Consider the following 23,841-nt stretch of genomic DNA (forward strand, 5'->3'; position numbering starts at 1 on the left):
ACTTTTTTATACATATTTCCTGAATAGCCTAACATTTTAATTCACACATGCTTAATAATAATAGATTCCTCCATTCTACACTCTTTATGTATTACATCCTCTAAGTCTGCTAAGGTCATTAATTTTTTTATTATACACCTCCTTACATTATTAACATTACATTTTATATATTCTAACTTATTCCTATTTATCCTAAAACCTTTACACGTAGTTCTCTAAAGTTCTAACCTAAATTCCACCACAAGTAGATATCATTTGGAAACAACATTCATCAAAGAATCTCATTTTGAATATTTCTAACTTGTTCATCAATCACCAAAACAAAAAGATAAATACCTTTCAACTAAATACTTTTTATTACGTAAATTTTCATAAATTGTTCAAATGGTCCCTTGATGACACATTTTTTATGATTTCGCATTTGTGTTGGGAATGGAGTTTCTTAAGGTAATTACTCGAGCAACGCTAGCGCATGCGGCTAATTCTCTCCTACTACTCGAGAACAAACCCTATGCCGTGCTTTCAACCGTGACTTATGAATACCGTGATGGGAAGGAAACTTCTTTCAGGTTTCCGATTTAAGAAAACGAGGAGTGAACTTTCTTTTCTAGGGGCATGGAGAGGAAAAGTTGGAATCAGGTCCAACTGAAATACAGGTGGTAGATGATTTCATGGGTGATGCTTGGCCGGCTTCCTCAACGCATAATGAACCACAAATTCCATAGTGTGAAGCCACATGCACGAACCCCTTACCAAATGAAACCATTCTCCAACTGCAACAAAACTAGTATTACAAAAAGTAGTTGAACAAGCTACCAGAAGCAGGATTTATTTGAAACAAAGGAGTACAAGAGTCAACTGTTAACTATCATGCACCAAACAAAGTGATCATTTGAATAAAAATTCACAGATCTAATCAGTTTGAAGTGGTACAAAAAAGAAATAATGTTTGAATCCTGCCCATGCATAATTGTCCCCCTATGCTACTGCCCAAGGCCATCATTTGAATTGCTATCTTGTGAGGTATGGGACGTGACTGCTCTGGTTTCGTACAGAGAACTAGCTTTATCAATATCAGATTATTTTTGCCTTCAAGTTGAAACTTTTCAATTATACGCAGGAGAATCTGATTTCTTCTATTGCAGTAAGAAAGAGCCGCGAAAAAAAGACAAGGTAAATACAACAGTACCACTTCATAGAGCTAAGGACATCCACATAGAATTGTGTTAACTGGCCAAAACTCAACTCAACTTTGCACAATCCAATATGATTCCAAATCCAAAGCTTTTTGTGCAAACTCTGCACTTGATTGTGGCTCTGAAAATCAAAACCATTCATTGAAACTGAAATATTTTTGCACAAAATAATGATACGTAGAAATGCAAGTTACCCTTCCCCCACCCGGACAACTTTCTCATTTCTAGGACCACATGCTTGCCGTGTAGATTTACCAATGCACGCTAGATTGCACATCTTGGCAATCATGCCATTCATATGTTACTCTAGCATCACTCAATAATCAAAATGATATTCCCTTCATTACAGCTTAAACACAAGTTTGAAGAGACCATCAGTAATGTACTTGAAAATGGGAATTAATATACACAAAAGTTCCAAGAATCAATTAACAATCAACAGCAATCTATCCCACTCAAAAACTAGCACAATACAAGAGATCAGTCTCATGATAGCTCAATTTTATAGTATCTGTAGTAAAATTCATATGGGAGAAAATGCCAAATATGAAAAATCTGCATGAAAAGCACACCTACCGATAGTAGATATTGATATCAAAATAATTCAACCAATACCACAGCAAATCTAAGCAACGGCAGAAAAGTTTATACACAGGTTCTAATGGCTGCTTACCCATATCTACCTAGGCGCAAGGGTCAGGTCATGTGGTCCTCCCCAGACAGCACCACTGCCAGCGCCAGAAGCAGCTGCAGGTTCATGTGCTCCTCCCCAGACAGCACCACTCCCAACACCAGAGACAGCGGCAACACCACCAGCTGGACCATTTGTGTTACCATAGAGATTTATATGTTCGACTGTTGAGCCAACACCCATATGACCATATGGCCTTCCATATCCATCAACATAAGCACCAGTACCTTGCACATTTGGGTATGAACGATCATGGTTCACATAGGCACCACTATAGTTTGGCACTATATACGGCATTATATTAGTATAAGTATGAAGAGAAGGTTTAATAGATTTCAATTTGTACGATCAATAACAGAGGGAAAGATTTACCAAGCGCTCTCTTCTCTGCTTTCAACACCTCAGCACGCAGTTTTTCAACTTCTCGTGCCATCCCTAACATATCTTTCTCCATCGCTTGCATTTGCTCCACTTGCTCCATGTTTAATCCTTTTTCATACTCAAATGCAGTACTGTTTAACCCAAAAAAGTTAACATAAATTATTTTCAGAACCAATCAGGTGGTTGTTTATAAACCATTATTTGAAACCCCATGTAATATATTCGTCATGTAAGAAACATGTTGCTTAAATTGATAATCCGTTTTCATTAATTACCGGGATTCATAATCAAGTCTAGGGGCTTACATTATCCGACATCAGACTTAAATTGTCCCAATTCCCTCTATTTCTTGACTATCAGTTCCAGAATTCAATATGCTTCTATTTATTTATTTATTTATTATTTATTTTGGGGAAGTTGGGGGAAGAAAGAATTGGAGTCCACAAGAATTATCTAAGCAGAATCCTTTGAACACAGGTCTGAGGGTCATAATGAACAGCCATGAAAAAAATAAATAAATAAATAAACAGCTATTCTAACTCACCGCAACCTCTGGTGTTCCTGTCTCAAGCTGTCAAGTTCGGCATGCATCTCTGGTAGCTTTTTAGCATCATCATGGGCTTTCTGCAGCTCCTTCGTGGCTCTTTGAATTTCAGCACTCAGCTCTTGTCTAGAAGTTACCAAACCGTGTGCCTCCATGTGTGCCTGTTGCAGATCCTTTTTGATACTCTCACCAGCTCTAATATCTGCCTCCATTTTTGTTATCTTCTCTAACAGAACCCTTATCTGAATATCACTTTCTGTTTGGATGCTTCTTATATGACCCTTAACCCTCTGTATTTCCTGTTGAGCAGTGGCAAGGTCCTCCCTCAGAGCAACATGAGTGGCTGCCAGCCTGTGGTTGTCCGCCGCAAGTTGTTCCATCTCTGCTGCCTGAACAGCCAACTTGCTCTCCGCACGTTCAGGGAGGAGGCGTGGCTCCATAGGACGAAGATTAGCTGGAATACCTACACCAGGAAACGGACCATGCCGCATCATCCCTGGAGCTTGGACAGATCGTCCTTCATAAGCTGGAAATTTTCCCCGTGCAGCCATGTTTCCAACAATCCCGTGAGTCAAACAAATGTCAGTAATTCGCACAGCCTAGGGTCCAATGTTCAATACCTGCTTTTGAATGTTTGGAGAAAGGGGAGGAAAAACAATTACTGCGATGAAAAGGAAGAGATTGGCGTGGACAAATACTAGGAAAAATTCCTTTCATAACCAATCTCCAGTTTAACTAACAAATATCTGAAAACTCAATAAAAGATTACTGCCCCAAAATTAGGTAACAATGCATGGCATTTACTCATAATTTGGTCAACTAGATCCGTTAAATAGAAGAAAATATGGAAATGCTCCTATGAGGACTCTAGGTTAGCTTTGCGTCCAAAAATGAATGGACTGCACATAAAAATGCAACATCCAGCACATAAAGTTCCATGCCCTATGAGGGGTCTAAGAGCATGTTTGCATCTATCGTTGGGTTAAGGCTTGCCATCTAACAAGCCGATAATAAAGATGAGCTTCTAATACTGGTTGCCCTGAAAAGCACTGCAGCAATATTTTCTTCAGTTCTTTGACTTCTCATATTATTGGCAGGAAATTATGTCACGTTGTGTTTACAGTTGACTGTGGCAGTGCAAATGCGAGCTCCAAACATATCCAGCCAAGAATACGAATGTCAAAAAGCGGACACATCCCTACACCCCAGCTGCTCCATCTCATAAACCCCAACCCCTACCCACACCCTCTACCAGTTTCTGTCCACCAACTGCAGTGGGTGCGACCAAGGTCTTAAATTTCGATTTTGACTCAAATTTTGAAGCTCCAAAAGTACGGAAATTTCGACTGCAGTGGGTGCCACCAAGGTCTTAAATTTCGATTTTGACTCAAATTTTGAAGCTCCAAAAGTACGGAAATTTCGACTGCAGTGGGTGCCACCAAGGTCTTAAATTTCGATTTTGACTCAAATTTTGAAGCTCCAAAAGTACGGAAATTTCGATTTCGATGTCGATTTCAATTTCGATTTGAAAAAATAACGGAAACTAGTAGTAAAGCATGGAATTCTTTGTGAAACTTTAGAAATGGTTAACAAACATAAAAATATAAGTTTTAAGGCTAATATATTACAAATTAAATACATCTATGTTTTGTATGAGGTGGAAAAGTCGTAAAATAGTAGTATTAGACATGTTTGTAAGATAATGTACATTAAACATATTCAGTTAATGATAAATATTATTTATTATGCATATATTGATAATTTAGACATAAATGGTTACATAAAATATTATTTTACGTTTATTTTTTCATATAATTTCAAAAGCACTTGTGATAACCTTTTGTTTCACTAAAATAAATAAAATAAATTAAAAGATAAATTTCACTTCACTCTCGAGGTTTTGATAAATTTCGACAAATTTCGCTAAAATTTCGAGGTTTCGATAAATTTCGAAAGATTCGTTGAGATTTCGATGGAAATTATGCAAGACGGAAATCGACTGCCATTTCGATTTCGAAGTTGACGGAAATTGGAAATTTCAACAGAACTTTTGACAATTACGTGGAAATTTAAGACCATGGGTACGACCTTCTCCAGATGACTCCATCGCACACTTGGCCTACAACCAACTTGGATACAAGTGAAACCAACATCCCTAGCCAAGAAAACTCAGTATGATTTTAATGTACACACTTTATTTTGCACATTTTGGAGACAGGTAAATTGGGGCAAGTTCTGCCCATTGACATTGGGATAACCCTTTCAACATGACAAATTTAATGAGGAAGGAGATTTTGCAAAAATATATATTTTTTTATAAACAGAAGAATTATATTGAGAGAGAGAGAGAGAGAGCGAGAGCGAGAGTGAGAGTGAGAGAGAGGAAATAAGTTAAAAAACAAGGATAGGGTATCTTCCACTAAAAAGAGAAACAACAGAAGAAAATCAAAACAAAAGATAGTAAATCTACTAGAAGGAACAGCTCTCTGGTTAGTAATTCAGTCAATGAAACTCCTTTGAAGATGCCATTAGCAGAACCTCAAAAGAGATGCCAAAAGCACCACCGTACACAATACTTTATCAACAGAACCTTCAAAAATCCTTGCATTGCACTCAAACCAATATCTCCATAGTTTGACCAAAGCTCTTGAAAGAATGAGATCAGCCCTCTAATAACATTTCAAGCAAAATGAAAATTCCAAGAATCCAAATTTCCCTGACCAAGATAGAACTCAGCAAAACAGAAGAATCATAAAGAACAAAAAGAAGAAAAAGGAGAAAAGCTAAACAAAAGAAACATCTCCAACACAAAGTTCCTCCCAAAACTGAACCTTTTCATTGTCACCAATTTTATAAGTGATTAGTGATAGGGCCGGTGAAGCCACTGTATCAGTCAGACTGGGACAGGTCCAACCAGTGGGTTAAACCAGTGGTAAAATCCATGATGTTAAAATAATAATAATAACGGCAATGATGATGATGTTAGTTATGGTTTTTGACTATAATTGACTGATAGTTTTGATTTATGTCTTTCATCTTTGTATCATCATGATCATCATCATCATCATCAATGGTTACCAAGATCAAATTTGTATCACTTGCCTATCTTTTTTTCAAAATTCTTAAAACCATATAATGATGATGATGATGATGATGATGATGATGATTATTATGATTATTAAGCTAGGGGTGTAGTTTTTTATTCAAAAAAAAAAATTTTTTTTTTACATGTGCATATATATTACTGATTCCCTATATATATTATTTGTTCCATTTATACACAAAAAAAAAAAAACTTTGATGTGCTGGCAAGGACCATCCTTGCATTCCTTGAGGTACAGGGTACAATCCCCCTGACCCCATTCACAATGTGAATTAGTTTTTTAAACTGCTTAAGGCTGCCAGGCTGACCAAGTCTGAACCCAGTTCGAGCCAGTTTGGTCCAATTCACACTGGGTCAGCTGGTTTCTTACCGGGTCAAGCAATATCCTGTTTATATATCTCATCTGGACTGGCCAAGTGACCGGTTCCGGTCAAACCTGGTCAGACCAGTTGGTCCAGTCCAGTTTCAAAACCATGAATGTGACATGTTTGGAGTGGGGGGAGGGGGAGGAAGAGATGAGAAATCTGATTTGAAAAAAAAACAAAACAAAACAAATTAAATTTCCAAATGTTTGCCTATGTAACATTATCACCAACTCTAGCACCTCACGTATTACGCTCAAACCCATGTGTGCAACGAATTACGTTATGACAGAGGCCATTAGGCTCCAAGGGTACCACCACAAACACATCCCCAGTAAGCAATGATTTTAGACCCCAAATTACCAAAGCCCAAACCCCACATTAACAGGCTTGCAGAAATTCTCCCAACAAACAAGGTGGTCCCCTTAAACATGTCCAGCCCTTGACCACACAATAACCCCCCATAAGATCATATCTAAATTATAAGCAACAAACACTAGAATCATATACAAAGAAAAACAATGCAAAGAGATAGAAGTAAAGCAAACTTGAATTAAAGTAATCTGCTGCCCTAACACAAAATAAGCGCCTCTCCAACTGATCCAACCTCCTAGAGAAATTCTCAATAATCCCAAAATGAAAGAACAAAAGGAACCTAAAGGAGCACCTGAATACTCAATAGGCCAGTCCACAATAGCATAGCCTGCCAGCAATGCATAATGGGAAAGAACACTAGAATCAACATTAATACCTATAGTCCCACTATTCGACAAATTAATTCTGTTAGCCTTGGTGGCTACACTATCATATTTAATGCGTTTTGATGATATTAACCTATTTGTGGTTCCTAGTGTTTTCCTATCTTTGCAAATTATGTTTAGTACAGGTACAAGTAACACATTCACGAAGTACTGGATCAAAGGCAAAGATAGGACCGAGTTGACGTCGAGTAAGAAAGATCAAAAGGACACTCACTTGGAAAGGACTCAATCACAACCAAAGGAAGCTTTATGTTGAATTATATGTAATATGGGTTGTGTGAGATAGGAACATTTTGTAACTCTTGCGGTTTTTTTTCATACATGATTTCTGAACAAGAGTTGAACAAATGCACATGCATACTAGGACATATGAGTTTATAGGATTTCACAAAGTCACAAACTCAACATACATAGTTTTCAAAGTTAAATTAAAAAGTTTGTCAAAAGAATCCTAAACTCAAAATATGTTTCCCAAACAAGTTTTCAATATCTTGGTTTTATAAACTTTTTCATACTTGGTTCCGGCTTTGACAAAACATGTTTTATGTCCTAAAGCCTCAAGAAAGTCAAGTATATTTTTATAAAGGATATACTAGCATATAAGATATCAAGCTTTCAAATGTGTTTTCATAAATAAGATATCTTATATTCAAAAGAAATTTCATAAGGACAAGTTTTAAATTATATTAGTATTATAATCTTTTACAAACTTGGTCCTGGTTGGGTTTAAAACCTCAGTTATGCACCTATTAAATTTCCTGAATACCCTTCGGTGTTTGGGGCATAACTTTTGCTAGAAAAGTTCAAAAAGGACGATCATAGTGTCTATGGAAAGTTAAGAAAAAATCTCACAACTTTCATGTTGATGACTTTTTCTGATTTGGGAGCACTCGTCGACGATTGGGTGCAATTCGTCGATGATTCCAAGCAGAATGTTAACGATTGCTGGCAGAGTGTTACTAGTCGACAAATGGGGGCCACTAGTCGACGAATGGGGGTCAATAGTCGATGATTAACATTGGGATTCAGTCCCTAACGGCTAGAAAACGGCTAGTTCTCGAGCCAATCAAAGGGAGATCACTCCCAACGGCTAGATAACGTCTAGAATAACTTTTTAGCTATAAATACAAGTCCATAGACTTGTTTAGCAATGGTTTTTTTTGTGATTTTACAAGTTATTAGTCAAAAATATCTTTGAATACAAAACCTAGGCACTTTGCATTGTAGTTTATCATTCACAAGTGTTCATTCTCTCTTACTCTCTAATCTTGTGTGATTCAATCCTTGAGAGAATAGTGTGAAGTTTGCTTTGTATTTAATATTTGCTCATTTGGGGAGCATTGTGTTGTATACCCCATCATCTTGTAAAGGTTCTTTGTGAACCTTTGTTGTAAGGTTCTTCATGAACCGTTTGGTGAAGGCTCTTGGTGAGCGGTAGGGATTTGTTCCCGAATTGTAAAGCTTCTCCACCAGCGAAGGAGTTTCTTAGTGGATTGTGGAATCTTTGAGTTGGTCTCAAGACGTAGACGTAGGCTTGGTGCCGAACCACATAAAAATGCCGGTGCTAAGCTCTCTCCCTTCTCTTTATTATTTATGTCATGTGCATGATTTACATATGATTTATTGTGATATAACTGCTTGTATCTTGCCAATAATTTTATTTTGTAGAGAGCCAAAAATACGCGAAAGAGTCTATTCACCCCCCCTCTAAACTATACACTCCCGAGCCGACGAGTGGTATCCGAGCATACCACCATTAACAATTGGTGTCAAAGCGATACGCTTGCATTTTTCAGAGTAAAATTCAGGGCATAAAGATCAAATGGAGTATTTGGTGGGCACTTCTTCCCAAGGACAATCCGTGACCAAACCACCATTGTTCAACGGCTCCAACTACCCGGCTTGGAAAAATCGAATGACCATTTTCATCCAAGCACACGATCTTAAAATGTAGCGGGTCATCTCAAAGGGAGATTATGAGTTCAAAAATGCCAAAGGGGAATCAAAACAACTTGAGGAGTTACGGACACCGAAACAAGGTTAGTTGAGCTTAACTTTAAAACCAAAAATTTCCTTTATTGTGCTTTGAGTGATAATGAATATAATCGAATTTGTGGTTGAGAAACCAATAAAGAAATTTGGGATAAACTTGAAGTTACATATTAAGGTACTTCTCAAGTTAAGAAGTCCAAAATATACAACTCGTGGCATGGCATGCTAAATCAACTGCCAGTGAAGAAGCAAATGATCAAAACAAAGTCACTCTTGATAAGTTAATTGGGTCACTTATGACCTATAAAATTAAGAAAAATACGACTTTCGATTCAGAAAAGCCTAGGAAGGATATGGGTATGGCATTAAAGTCGTCTAGTTCAAAATATAAAGAAATACTAGAAGATGAGGAGGATAGTGAGGATGACATAGAATCACTCACAAGAGATTTTAAGAAATTTCTAGTAAAAAGACAACATTTTGGTAAGCAAACTAAAAATGAAGAAACAAGCAAAAATGATAGCATTAGGTGCTACAATTACAAGAAGGTAGGGCATATTATAACAAATTGTCCCTTGATAAAACACAAAGAGATATTTCGAAAAGAAGATTATAATGTTATGAATGCTACTATTTGCAATGAAAGAGATGATGAAGAAAAAGCACACGTGTGCTTCATGGCAAATGAACAAGAAGAGATAAGTTCGTATGAGGAGGATTAAACTCCTCCTTATAATGAAGTAGTAGAAAATTGTGCAAAATTGTTTAATGAGTTAGTTTTGGCAAAGAAGAATAACGAAAGTATTGAAAAAGAGCTTGCTATGGTTAAATTAAGGGAATCCTCGATGAAAGAAGAAAATGAATCTTTAGTTGTTAAAATCAAAGGCTAGGAAGATAAATTGTCAAAATGTAAAGGAAAGGAACTTTGCCTTTGTTCCACCTTAAAAGAGGAAAATATTTCCCTTAAAAAAGAAAATAAGGAGCTCATTAAAAAAACTCAAAAAGACCATGAAATTCTTCAAGAAGAAGTAGGAAATTTGAAGAATCAAATTGCAAATGTCTTAAAAGAAAATGCTCTCTTGAAAAAGGAAAATAAAGATCATGGTAAAATCATAAGAGGAAAAGAAAACTCAAATGATTCTTTGGGAGTTAAAAGAAATAATCTTTCCAAAAAGAATTTAAAATCCTCTTATAAATCACATGGTTATGTCTCAACAAGCAAAAATAATGCAAATAAGTCAAGACCCTCACGCACAAACAAAATTTGTTTATATTGTGAGAGAAATGGTCACATAAGATAATTTTGCCCTTATAAAGGAGCTAAAGGCAAAGAAAGAAAGCTTGAATGGGTAGTAAGAAAACCAACTCATTGGCACCCAAGGAAGAATGGGTACCAAAAGGGTACACATGATTTGTGAATTATTGCTTCCTTAGAACCTAGGATTAGAAAATAGGATTTAGGTAAATTTAACCAAACCTAAGTGAATTGGAATAAGTGTTGACTAAGTGAGTTTATATAGTGCTAAATTAGAAACACTTATTAAAATTTTTGTAGATTGTGCTCAAAATATAAATTCTCAGCATACAAATCAAACAATTTTGGAATTTTAGAGATTTATGCCAATATTGATGAGTTTAAATCATAAAACCAATATGATGATTTAATTGTATATATCTTGTTGATTGGTTTATCTCTTTTGAAAAGTATTGGCTATTGTTTATGGGATGAAATAGCATGTATTCAAAGCTTGTTCTTTAGGAACAAATTTTTTGAGTGACAAATGGAAAAACCTTGTTTTTCTCATGTGAATTACTAAGGTTTTGAATTTATGTTCAAAAGCATGCTATGATAGGTAAAACCATCTCTTATGGACAAAAGATATATTCCTTAGTAATATAATTTGTTTTTGATGATATATGCTTAAACTTGGATGCATGGTAGAAAATCTAAAGCATAGCATAACCTATCCCATACATGAAGATGAGCTTTAGTGAAGCGTATCATAACAAAATTGAAATTGAATGATTGATACAATATCAAATGGTTTCACTCTCAAATCATCATTCATGAGTTTTGAAGAAAGCCAATCTTGGCATTTCCAATGTTATGGCTTAGCACAATCATTTGGCATATGTGCTTAGCACATACTTACCTCACCTCCATGGAAACTAATCTTAAGGGGGAGAAATCATTTTAGATTAATGAATAGTACCTCTCTTTTTGATGATGATCAAAGGGGGAGAAGTTTTGTGGTGTTAGGGAGAAATATATGTGGGGTAAAATGCATGTGGTTGGTATCAAAGTTCAATAGCTTATTGTCTTATATAAAATGAACTTTCTATTTTTTATTGCATGATAAAGCTCCAATGGATATGAAATGTTTTTATGCCTTATATGCATACAATAAGGGGGAGCATATTTTAGTCTTATCTAATAATATGCATATCAAAAAAGGGGAGAGTGTTAGCCTTGGTGGCTACATGAGCTTAAATGTCTTGTTTAGATGATAACAATCCATTCGTGGTTCTAGGTAAGCTTATCTTTGCATGTTAAGTTATGATAAGTATAATTACAAATGCAAAGATTAAGTAAATTTTTAATAGATTGGGCATCATCAAAAAGGGAGAGATTGTTGGCCACGGTGGGTACACTATCATATTTAATGTGTTTTGATGATATCAACCTATTTGTGGTTCCTAGTGTTTTCCTATCTTTGTAGATTATGTTTAGTACAGGTATAAGTGACATGTTCACAAAGTACTAGATCAAAGGCAAAGATCAGACCGAGTTGACATCGAGTAAGGAAGATCAAAAGAAAACTCACTCGGAAATGACTCAAAGCACAACCAAAGGAAGTTTTATGTTGAATTATAGGTAATATGGGTTGTGAGGTAGGAAAATTTTGTAACTCTTGCGGTTTTGTTTCATACATGATTTCTGAGCAAAAGTTGAGCAAATGCACATCCACACTAGAACACATAAGTTTATAGGATTTCACAAAATCACAAACTCAACATACATAGTTTTCAAAGTTAAATTAAAGAGTTTGTCAAAAGAATCCTAAACTCAAAATATGTTTTCCAAAGGGACAAGTTTTCAATATCTTGGTTTTATAAACTTTTTCATACTTGGTCCCAGCTTTGACAAAACATGTTTTATGTCCTAAAGCCTCAAGAAAGTCAAGTATATTTTTATAAAGGACATACTAGCATATAAGATATCAAGCTTTCAAATGTCTTTTCATAAATAAGATATCTTATATTCAAAATAAATTTCATAAGGACAGGTTTTAAATTATATTAGTGTTATAATATTTTACAAACTTGGTCTTGGTTGGGTTTAAAACCTCAGTTATGCACCTATCAAATTTCCTGAACACCCTTTCGGTATTTGGGGCATAACTTTTGCTAGAAAAGTCTAAAAAGGACGATCTTGGTGTCTAAGGAAAGCTAAGAAAAAATCCCACAACTTTCATGTTGATGACTTTTTCTTATTTGGGGCACTCGTCGACGATTGGGTGCAATTCGTCGACGATTCCAAGCAAAATGTTAACGATTGCTGGCAGAGCGTTACTAGTCGACGAATGGGGGCCACTAGTCGACGAATGGGGGTCAATAGTCGACAATTAACATCAGGATTCAGTCCCCAACGGCTAGAAAATGGCTAATTCTCAAGCCAATCAAAGGGAGATCACTCCCAATGACTAGATAACGTCTAGAATGGCTTTTTGGCTATAAATACAAGTCCATGACATGTTTAGCAATGGTTTTTTTGTGATTCTACAAGTTCTTAGTCAAAAATATCTTTGAATACAAAACCTAGGCACTTTGTATTGTAGTTTATCACTCGCAAGTGCTCATTCTCTCTTGTTCTCTAATCTTGTGTGATTCAATCCTTGAGAGAATAGTGTGAGGTTTGCTTTGTATTTGATATTTGCTCATTTGAGGAGCATTGTGTCGTATACCCTATCATCTTGTAAAGGTTCTTTGTGAACCGTTTGTTGTAAGGTTCTTTGTAAACCGTTTCCTGAAGGCTCTTTGAGAGCAGTAGGGATTTGTTCCCAAGTTGTAAGGCTTCTCCGCCGGTGAAGGAGTTCCTTAGTGGATTGTGGAATCCTTGAGTTGGTCTCAAGGTGTGTGGACGTAGGCTTGGTTCCGAACCATGTAAAAATACCAGCGTTAAGCTTTCTCTCCCTTATCTTTATTATTTACGTCATGTGCATGATTTACATTTAATTTATTGTGATATAATTGCTTGTATCTTGCCAAGAATTCTATTTTGTAAAGAAAGCCAAAAATACGCGAAAGAGTCTATTCACCCCCCCCCCCCCGGCTTCTCTAGACTATATACTCCCGGGCCAACGAGTGGTATCCGAGCATATGACCATTAACAAATTCTTAACCGTAGAACCTTCAAAATAATTTGCAAAAAATAATGATAGAAATGCTTCACACCAATATGTCAACCAAGGTGACACAGGACCAATGTCCAAGACTTCAATATCAATTCAAATCTAAATAAAAACTAATAAGAGGTGTCTTTAAAAGGCTTGCAATATGCTTCTAAAATATGAAAACTATATTGAAATATCTAAATAAATTAAAATATAAATTTCCTAAATAAAAGTACCCTAGAATCTTGAAGACATTAAAAAATGAAAATATAATAAAATTAGAAAAGAAAATTAGCACTTTTGCTTGCATGATGCATCATCCTCCCAGAGTTGCAAAGAATTCAATCTCAATTTTTTATATAGCCAAAGGATGATGAAAAAACACTAGTAAACTTGAAGGAGACCAATGCCAATAATCAATTCCATAAGTGGGAACACGTGATGCTTGAGCCAATGTAGTTGTAGTTAATGAAGTTACATTTTGACCGTAGAGCTCCAATTTTGAGCTATCCATTATTTCCTAGAGTGGTTCTTCAATCTCAATTGATGCTTCCTCAAATATCCCTTCTTTCTCAACTCCTCATTTATGGCTTCTAAGAAAGGTTTCTCTTCTAATTCACATTAATGTTATTTAGGATCTAACACATATAAAGCTGCAAAGCATAAAATCAAGCTTCCTTCATCCTAGGATCAAACTTTCCCAAGTTAATCAGTATGCTCTTTTCTGTTCCTTTTTTTTTTTTTTTTTCTCCAGCTATCAGAACAATTTGGATCCCAATTTACTCTGATTTAATATAGTTCAGTTTGACTGAACCGGTTCGGCTAACTAAAATAAGTATATCTCAAAGTTGCTTCTTCGAACAAAGTTGAGATTAGTTTCTTGGATTAAGATGGTCCCTATTAAGTTGGGATTACTATAGACCTATTGTGGTCCGCTCCTTCCCCGAACCCGGCATACGCGAGAGATATGTGCACCAGACTGCCCTTTTTTTTTTTTATTATTATTAAGATGATCCCTCTATTTGTAATCTCCACATGGTTTTAAATAACAGTAACAGTCAGCGTAACAGTAATAGTTGTGGTGTAACGGTCGCAGCCATCACGGATGTTACATAATAGGTAGCAATCTCTGCATCCATGAATTCATTTTTTGGATTAGCAAACTTCTTAAAAACATATAGATTCACATGTTTTGATCTCATAATCCTTATACTAATGCTTTACATGTTTTTTAGTAAATTTTAATCAATTTAAATATAGCATATATTACAAGTATTAGATGTCATGTTCATTGCTTTAGTTGCTATTTGCGAGAAGCATGCATTTGCTAATTTTTTTCACTACTTTATTGATTATAAGTGAAATTCAAACTAAGAAATCATAAATATAACAAATATATATATATATATAAAATATAGAATGCCATCTATTGTATATTTTAGTCTTTAATGGAAATTTTATTGTCCAAAAAATTAAATATAGAACGTTCAAATGCTAAACAAGAAAAAAAAATTGAATACAATAGAAGGTACTTTAGTCTCCAAAATAAGTATCAGGAAAATAGAAAAAAAAAATTGAAAGAAGTTAGAATACAAACATATATAATTTAATGAGAGAAAAAATTGGGTTTATTTTAATAGTAGTTATTGAAAAAAATGCATACCAAATGTCATGGAAAATAAACTCAAAATGAAAAAAAAAAAAAAAAAAAACACCAACTAAACAAACCAACTTAAAATTGAATTTCTAAGATTTAATAAAGGGGAAAATGCGCAAAAAAAAAAAAAAAAAAACACTCAAAAACCAGTTTTAGTAATTCATAGCCAGCTTGGCACTATAATGGCCCATAAGGTTCCATAACAGCCATTATAGTTGTGAATCAAAGCATCCCTGAGATATCAACCCATATCAGTCTTGAAAGCCGCTAATACCACTACATGACATCTGCACAGCCATTATGCACCAATTTTTAAAACTATGCAACTCCAAGCCTTCGTAGTTTTGGCAGCAAAAGTCACCAAGAGCAACAATTGACAATAGTGAATGTGATTGGGGAAATAGCATGGCAGCTGGGCAACTCTACTCTAATGGCTCTGGATGAAAATGGTGTAATGAGATCAAGAAGACTGTCAAAGATGATGTGACAAACATCAAACAAGATCCAATAAAGAATTAGCATTTGTAAATTATGGGTTTTGACGTTATTGCTGATTCCAATTGAGGAATAGATTTGACATGGGTACACTGTTGCAGGAAAAGCACATTAGTACTTCTACACAAAAACAAAGGTGATATTAAAAATTGTAATAAATATTGCGGAATTAAACTTAGTCATGAAACTATGGGAAAGAGTAATTGAACAAAGAATAAGATTAGAAATAAGGGTCTCAGAGAATCAATTTGGTTTTATGCCTAGGAGATTGACAACAAAAGCTATTTATAAAGGAAAAGTTTAGGGGAAAGAAGAGGGGCTTGCACATAGTTTTTATTGACCTAGAGAAAGCCTATGAAGGAGTACCAAGGGACGTTACATGGTGAGTTTAAGAAAAGAATGAAGTATGCAGTAGGTTACACTAATAATGTTAAGGATACGTATGATAGAGTAACGACTAACGGTAGGACTACAAAAGAAAAGTCTAGAGAATTTCCAATCACAATAAGTGTATATAAGTATTCTACTTTGAGCCCTTATCTTTTTGCTTCAATGATTGATAAACTCAGGAATATATAAAACAAGATCCCAAAACGTATGTTGTTTGCAGATGATATTGTTTTGATTGATGAAAATAAGAGTGGAGTAGAATCTAAGTTAAAACTATGGAGAGCAGCTTTAGAGTATGAGTAGAAAACTAGAAATACGAGAGAATATATGTGATGTAGGACAAGAAGCAAGGCCTTGGAAAGATCCTTGTTGGAGAATACTTGAGAAGATTTGGATCAAGGATTGCTGGGTTTATTTAGTACTTTATTATGTGTTTCATATTAATTAGTGTAAGTATTAATTAGTGTAGTTTATTCTGTCATCAAAACGACTTCTTGCCGAAAGCCAATGCGCCTCACATGCCAGCAACAAGGAAACTTCCCAGACAGCTCTGTATTTGCCTGTCTCACGAGATATTGGTTCCAGCCATGAGAAAGTGGTGTTTTCTCCCGAGATTTTGATTTGCAGCACAAAACTTTGGTTCCAGACTTTACATTGTGCAAGTAAGAGCAATAAATTGCTAGGAGAATCAAGAAATTTCTGCTATCAGCACTGGAAATCAGGTTTTATTGCAGAATTTGTGTTTTCTCTAACTGAATTTGTTTCATTTCTACGTGATACTCAAGATTAAAGGTAACTTGAAATTGTTCCTAAATAACTGAAAGTGAAGTTTATTGTTTGCATCATATAATTGCATCATGGTGAACAATGTTGAATTGCCTATAAAGGCAGAGCGGTAGGGTACAAAACATGGAAAATGCCTGGGGACAACTACCAATGCTTTGGATAGGCTAACAACCAAAGTTGCAGCCTTAGGTAAAGGCTCATGGAATTTCTTACCAAACAAAACGGTGGAATAGCTGCTGTCCCTCATACTTTTGAGTTGTGTGAAGACTGAAATAATCATCTAAGTGAGGGAATTAAACTAGAAATCTCAGATTTTAATGGTGATAGTTCTTCTTATGAGTTTGATGATTGGGTGTATTCTTTGGAGCACTATTTCCGATGGTATGACATAAATGAGGCTAGAAAGTTTTACTACACTGAAGACATCTAAAGTCTTTCAGACATATTAAATTGTCATTCACGATATGTTCACTGATGCTAACTCTCAATTCAAGTCCAGATGCTGTCAATAGAACGTGATTTCTTGTTTCACTCAAGTGTTTGCTTTCGAAGAGTCCAAGATTTCAAAATTCGAGGCCAATTTTTTTCTTTTTTTTTTTTTGGGGGGGGGGGGGGAGGAGGTGCGGAGTTGATGTAGGACCATAAGCAAGGCCTTGGGAAGATCTCTGTTGGAGAATACTTTTGAAGAATTGGATTGAGGGTTGTTGGGTTTAGTTAGTAATTTAGTATGTGTTTAGTATTAATTTGTGCAGGATTATGTGTATTTGGGTGGTTGTTCGTAATATTTGTGTAATGTAGGAGTTTGTTGGTAATTCATGTTGTTTTAGGGATATATGTGAAATTTCATGTTTAGAAGCTTTCTTATAAATAGTGTGTGAAAGCCATGTTGTATACAGTTGATGTTGAATTTGAATTAAGTTGTGAATGAGAGTTCGCCCTATATCTCCTCTCCTTCCTTCCCTTTCCTTCCTTTCTTCAATTTCTTCTAATCTCTTCCATGGCCGCAGATCCTTGACGCTGCCCCTCCATCAATGTGAAATGCAATTTCAACCATGAAAGGAGGAATATTGGAGATAAGATTAAACTTGATCATCAAGAAATTAATAGCACTAGTAGATTTTGACAACTTAGATATGTTCTGCAAGCGGAAGGAGAAATCAAATAGGATGTCATGCATAAAGTTAGAGCAAGTTGGGTATAATGGAGAAGTGCTTTGGGCGTGCTATGTGATCGTAGAATACCCTTAAAATTAAAAGGAAAGCTTTATAGGATCGCTATAAGACCAATCATACTTTATGGATCATAATGTTGAGCAACTAAGAAATAACATGTCCAAAAAGTAAAACTTGTCAAGTTCTACCAACTCATTCTCCTAGGCTCCAATCACCGGACATCTCAGCCACTTCGACGTTCGACAACAATCATAGATTCTTCATAGGCTCGAAGCCTCTTCTCTAGCGGGGGGTCAAGCACTAAAAATTGAAGCCTCTCTCTGGTGAAGGGTCAAGCCCTAGAACTCGAAGTCTCTTCTCAGTTGCAATAGATTTCTGACAAGACGTTGCTTCCACCCTTACAACTCTCACAAACTGCTCCCTCTCGCGATGATGCCTCTTCTTCATCGTTGCAAATCAATTGTAGCTTTGTAGGTCCAACGATGTCTCTCGCCTCATAACCCATATTTGTTCTTTGGCCGGCGATTCAAAGGGCTCTTAGCTCTCGGAATGAGCGTGGGGCCCAACGGGACTAGCAACTCGCATCGAATCATTTTCCCATCCTCCCAACTTCCCAATCTATTTGCTTGACATCTCAAGCCTACTTGATGGCGACCTTAGGCAGAATTGAAGTACCCCCTTTCGAAGCAACCCTCTTTTGTCGAAAGCGGGACCTATGACCTTTGTAGCCATAGTAGGATTTGCGAGTTCAATTGAGCTTCCTTCCAGCCTCTCAGCCTTGTCCGTCGGACACCTCAAGCTTATGCCACGACGATTTAGTCTTGAACCAAAGATTTTCTTCTATCGAAGCAGCTCACTCTTCACCGGAGGGTCATCTTCACCAAAGGGTCCTCCTGTTTCTATTCTCTAGCTTGTGGGTTGAAGTAGAAGGTATAGAGTGAGTACTAGAGTTCCCATAATGCTAAAATCCATATCATTAAACTAAAAACTATTTTCTTGAATGGATTCCATCGTCGAGAGCCCTTCAAATTTTGGAGAAGCCAGGTAGGAAGATGCCTCAATGTGTTATGCTAAATAACAAGGTTAGCTGGTTCCAAGAACAGATGTTTTGAGTTTTTGGTGGCAAAACCCTAAATTCCCGTGCAATAAGCAGATGAAATTTGCGAGAGGTTTGTTAATCGTCAATTTTTTTGTCAAACAAATTCAGAAGAATGATTGTCGTTGAGAAATTTTTGTAGTCAGGGGGAAGAGTTTCTCTAAGAATTCTAGAGGGCAAGGAAGCCTTAGGTTGGTGGAGTTTCTGCAGATCGTTGAAGGGGGATGTAGATAGCTTGAAAAGGAACCACCTTAAACTCCTAGGCATGGCGTATAGATAGTGCAATTCTACCAATATATAGCAAAGAAATGGAATGGATACGACACTTACAGGGTTACCCAACGAGCTCAGTTATGCAAAGGTCATAAAGCTTTGAGTTTCACATGAACAGAGAAGGAATTACTCCAACGAAACCTGCCAAATAATAGAGAAAGGCAATACTATGTCCTTGGGAAGAGAAAAATTAAGGGAGAGAGTATATCAAACATTAATGCAGCCCAATTACTTTCAAATTTTGAAAGCTCTCCACCTAATTTTAATGGTTCCATTAGTGGGCTGAAAATTGCAAAAGTGGACATAGTTTTTCATCACTTGCTTTGGGCCAAAAGGCCAAAAAAATTCTAAACAGGCAAGATCAATGGGTCTAGGGTGGGTGGAGAAAGGAAAATCTAGTTCCAATAAGATTCTAGGAGGAAGCATGAATCTCACTTTTCAAAGGCACTAGTGACCGATAAGATGGAATATTGTAGTCCTTCATCGCACAAGGGAGAATCATAGATGGTATCGCAAGAAAAAAAGGAAAACTTTTTGACCTCTCACTTCATGGAGAGAAGGAAATAGCAAATGATGTAGAATCTTCATGTATGGAAGAAGCGGATAAAAAGAGCGAGATCCTTCAAAATGTTAAGGAAGATAGCACTACTTTATGAGGCCAAACAGATGTGTGTTATGCAAGACTTTGATACTGAATTGGAAGACTAGTTCGAGGATAATAATGGTTTGCTCTTGGAATAGATTCAAAATTTTGAGGTTATGAATATGAGATCTTCTTAGCTAAAAGCTTTGGATAAATTAGAGTCTTGAATGTCAGGAAATGTGTGGAAGCAAAACCATGAGCCAAGAGGTTACCTCCCAAGAAAGAGTGAACAGCTTTATCTATTCAGGTCGATCGGAAAGTTATAGTAAAGAGATTCAAGGGGAAGAGTTGTCTACGAGTGCCAAGTCAGTAATGATATCGCAGTAATTGGACAGAGAATGCCTTCAAGCGCCTCCTGAAAATGCTCAGGCAGGTATTAATCTCATTAATTACAATTTTGATCATTTGAAAGTCTTAAATGTTGAGAGGCCTGTGCCTTCTAATACTGGCCTTCAGTTCATTTGTTCTCTTATGGATAATTCTATTAATGCTTCTTGTGATGTTGGAGGGGATTCTTGTGGGAAGGGAGATCTTCTTATGGAGGACCCTTGCCCATCTAGAATTAGCAAAGGTATTCTACCTATTCCTACTCAACCCATTCTTTCTTTGGAAAATTTATGCCTCAACTCTAATAGGAGGAAGGGTTGTGGGTTTAGTAGTCAAGATGGAGAGAGAGACAATCTAGACCCACTTAAACTCCTCAGGGATCTAGGTTTGGAGCTTTTAGATCATGCTGGAAACCCGGTTAAGGTGGGCCCAAGTCCTAGGACTTATGAGAGGAAGAAAGAGAAAGTTTAGGAAGAGCTTTAAATCTGGTTTAAATGAGCCATTGAAACAAATAGAGATATGGAAGGAAGCAAAATCAAAAACATTATCCTTGTGAAACTTGTCGCCCACAAACCCCACTTCTTCCACTATCCCATGGCCATCAAATCATCAACCTTCCCATCCACTCAAGCATGAACCCCATTAACAAAGTCAAAAACCCAAAGACATTATTTCACAGGACACACCAGCTTTTTATTTGCATTTATTGAGTCTCAGGTTGACCAAACTTGACAATGGGAAAACCTCAAACTCCACTCTCCAAGAAGATCATCTAGATTTCAAATGAACCTTATTATCCCGACAGGGGGAGAAACCTTAACAGTGTTTCGTTGAAACCAGTATCGGATTTCTTTATAGGGTTGCAGATTCAGCCCAGACTCATGATTAACTGTTTGAACTTTGCATTGATTGTGATTATCCAAAAAAGTATGCATAACTCTTCATCTGAAAGTGTATATTGACTTTTAACACTGATTCTTGTACCATATTGAAGTGAATATTTGTTTATTGTTACCTCTGTAATGCTAAGACTACATAATATGCCAGCTAACATTTATAACGGTCATTTCCTAATATATTTGTAGGACAGAATACTATGTTGGACAGCCCATATCACAAATCAAGTGATAATCAATTGATCATAATAAATCAAAACTAGAATCAAATACATCAAGAAAACAAATTACTTTAAAAACAATCAGTCCAAATCATACAGAAGTAACAGAACGAAGAACAGAGTCCAACTGCATCCCAAAAAATATATATCAATGGAAGTTCCACATAGGAGATATAATCAACAATGTAGTTCCTCAGGCCTCAGCAAACTCACAAAATTCACTAAGATGGTTCTTACCCTTTTCAATAGAAACAAAATATAACATCGAAGGAAAACTCAAACGCACTTCCACTCAGACACATGCAAGAAGTTACACAAATACGAAAAAGCAGCAAAACGTAGAACTCCATGCCAGAAATGCCTACAATCAATGTTGCCTTAGAAACAACACCAGAAACCCTAATCCCATACACAAAAACCCCTCCTCGCCCCCACCTCCTCACAAACCCCTCTTCTGCGATCCCACGACCACCATATTCTCCATCTGCTCCCGCATGAATCCCGCTAAGCCCCAAAAGAAGAGTTTCAGAATATCCCAAAATGGCTACAGCGTTTCGATCACAAGAACAAGAAATTTCGATCACAAGAACAAGAAAAATAACTTCAAGAAAAAAAAAATAGCTTAAACAAATGAAGGAGGGTAAATTTACCAGACGAGGCTATCAGACTGGCGGCCGCCTTCTCCAAAGAAGCTGCGAGATTATGCAGGAAGTGAGGCCGGGCGAGTGTGCTAAGCAGGCTGCTCGCGCTATGTCCGATGCTCGCCTTCGCCAGTAATTTTACTATTTTTTTTTTCGAAAAAATGAAAAATCTAATGACAGACTGCAGTAAGAGAAAATGGAGTTTAAAGCTCGAGTTTCGATAAAATTAAACATTAATTACCTCTTCGCCACGCAATAATGAACTAAAAACGAAAAATTAAAACTAAATTTAAGACTTGATCATTTTATATTTTTAAATAAAAAGTTTCAATCCATTTCATTATTAATTCATTATATACGTGATTAGGGCATGGAACGGTGGAAATGCATCAACACGTAAGAAGGAGCATCAGGGGTTCATCTCCAGGTACATACACTCACAAAACCAACGGTACCTGTGAATGGTAAGAATTTACTTTATGAGAAAGCGAGGACCGTAGATAGTGAGAGTTCGCTCTATAAGCCAGCGAAGACCGTAAATGGTGAGAGTTCTCTGTGAGTCAGTGGGGACCGTAGATGATAATAGAAATGTGTCTCGAAGGTCGAGTTGGCTTAACGTCCAACTGATGCACGGAAGCCGTATCTACAATCCGAACTTTACCTGATCAACGAGACCTAGGAAGAGGACGCTGATCCGTAGATTTGATGTCGCATCAGGGGATCTGAAGGGTTTGTTGGTGGCTGGAGATCCTATGTAATTTATATATATATATATATATATATGAACAATATATAAATTTCATGTGTTTGTCAAAAATGTTTTCAAAAATACTCTTGAAATTATAATTTTTTAAGAAATAATTTTAAATTATTTCTTTTTCTGATATAATTTTTGAAATGTAATGAAGATAGAGAAAATAAGGCCTATTTTATTTTGTAATAGTAATATTAATAATGGTAATTAATAGTATTTTTATTATTTTGTTAATGAATTGTTACTTCAATCAACTACAATTTTACAATTTTTATTTCTAGTAAAAATTTTGAAATGATATAATCAAACGCATTTTTGACTATATATATATAATCTTCTATTTTCGTTTTAAAAAATTAAAATATAAAAACTCATTTTTGAATTTTTTTTAAGAATCAAGATTTTCAAAATACTTTTGAATATTGAATGCAATTATGAATTTGGAAATGATGTTCTTTATATAATTAGAGTTATTCTCTAAATCTAGATGATGTAAATAATTTAGTCATTCAATAACTAACTCCTAAATATTTGTATTTTCCTATTTTAACCTTGTAAAATCTAATGTTTGTAAAAAAATAAAATAAAAAATTAGGAGGCATTTGTAGAAATCAAAATGGTTTTTAGATTGAATTAAAAACACAAGAATGAATGAATGAAAAAAGAGGAAAGCTTAACAATTAATCCTTATATATGCTTGTATGGATTCCATTAGCCCTCACCTCCCCCCCCCCCCCCAATAGTACTCCCCTTTTTAAATTCATTTATTAACACCTTGTGTAGCTTAAGCAAGCCCATGCAAGACGTCAACTTAGCATGTAAAAGGAATTCATTTTAACACCAAAACCATGTGGTTGTGTCCATTATAATTGGCATAAATCCCCACAAATGGGGTCGAGTAAGAGCAATGTCCATGCTTTGAATTTCTAATTCCTCTAGTTGGCAAGAATCCTAAAAAATTCAACTAAGTAAGTTGGTAAATATCAAATTCCCAACTTCTAAAAAAGGAATATAGATCATATAAACCAGATTCCTTAAGATAGGCATGATGGATAGGTTACAAGGG

At 35.9% G+C, this 23,841-nt stretch overlaps 1 protein-coding gene across 3 annotated transcripts; it reads right to left on the reverse strand.

Annotated features, from left to right (window-relative positions):
- Nucleotides 1–803: 803 nt before the first annotated feature.
- LOC131157173 (protein FLX-like 4) lies at nucleotides 804–22,209 on the reverse strand. Of its 3 annotated transcripts, none has more exons than XM_058111131.1 (5): nucleotides 22,031–22,209; nucleotides 2,813–3,432; nucleotides 2,260–2,399; nucleotides 1,870–2,171; nucleotides 804–1,317 (listed from the first exon to the last, which is right to left on the reverse strand). In XM_058111131.1, exons 2-4 carry the CDS (start codon nucleotides 3,361–3,363, stop codon nucleotides 1,876–1,878), a joined length of 987 nt encoding a protein of 328 aa, XP_057967114.1. In that variant the 5' UTR covers nucleotides 3,364–3,432; nucleotides 22,031–22,209; the 3' UTR covers nucleotides 804–1,317; nucleotides 1,870–1,875. The 3 variants fall into 3 exon arrangements, with proteins under 3 accessions (XP_057967114.1, XP_057967115.1, XP_057967113.1); XM_058111132.1 differs by having other exon boundaries at nucleotides 1,870–2,114; nucleotides 22,031–22,194; XM_058111130.1 differs by lacking the exon at nucleotides 804–1,317 and having other exon boundaries at nucleotides 1,517–2,171; nucleotides 22,031–22,205.
- Nucleotides 22,210–23,841: the final 1,632 nt, after the last annotated feature.

Source organism: Malania oleifera, chromosome 6 (genome assembly GCF_029873635.1).
Source record: "Malania oleifera isolate guangnan ecotype guangnan chromosome 6, ASM2987363v1, whole genome shotgun sequence".
Lineage (NCBI taxonomy): Eukaryota > Viridiplantae > Streptophyta > Magnoliopsida > Santalales > Ximeniaceae > Malania > Malania oleifera.

Excerpts from the sequence above, each read along its gene's own strand:
- LOC131157173 (XM_058111131.1), bottom strand. The coding sequence starts at position 3,363 with ATGGCTGCACGGGGAAAATTTCCAGCTTATGAAGGACGATCTGTCCAA. Across the intron at positions 2,400-2,812 it reads CAGGAACACCAGAGGTTGCG|TACTGCATTTGAGTATGAAA; the intron begins GTGAGTTAGAAT and ends TGGGTTAAACAG. Across the intron at positions 2,172-2,259 it reads AGCAGAGAAGAGAGCGCTTG|TGCCAAACTATAGTGGTGCC; the intron begins GTAAATCTTTCC and ends TGCCGTATATAG.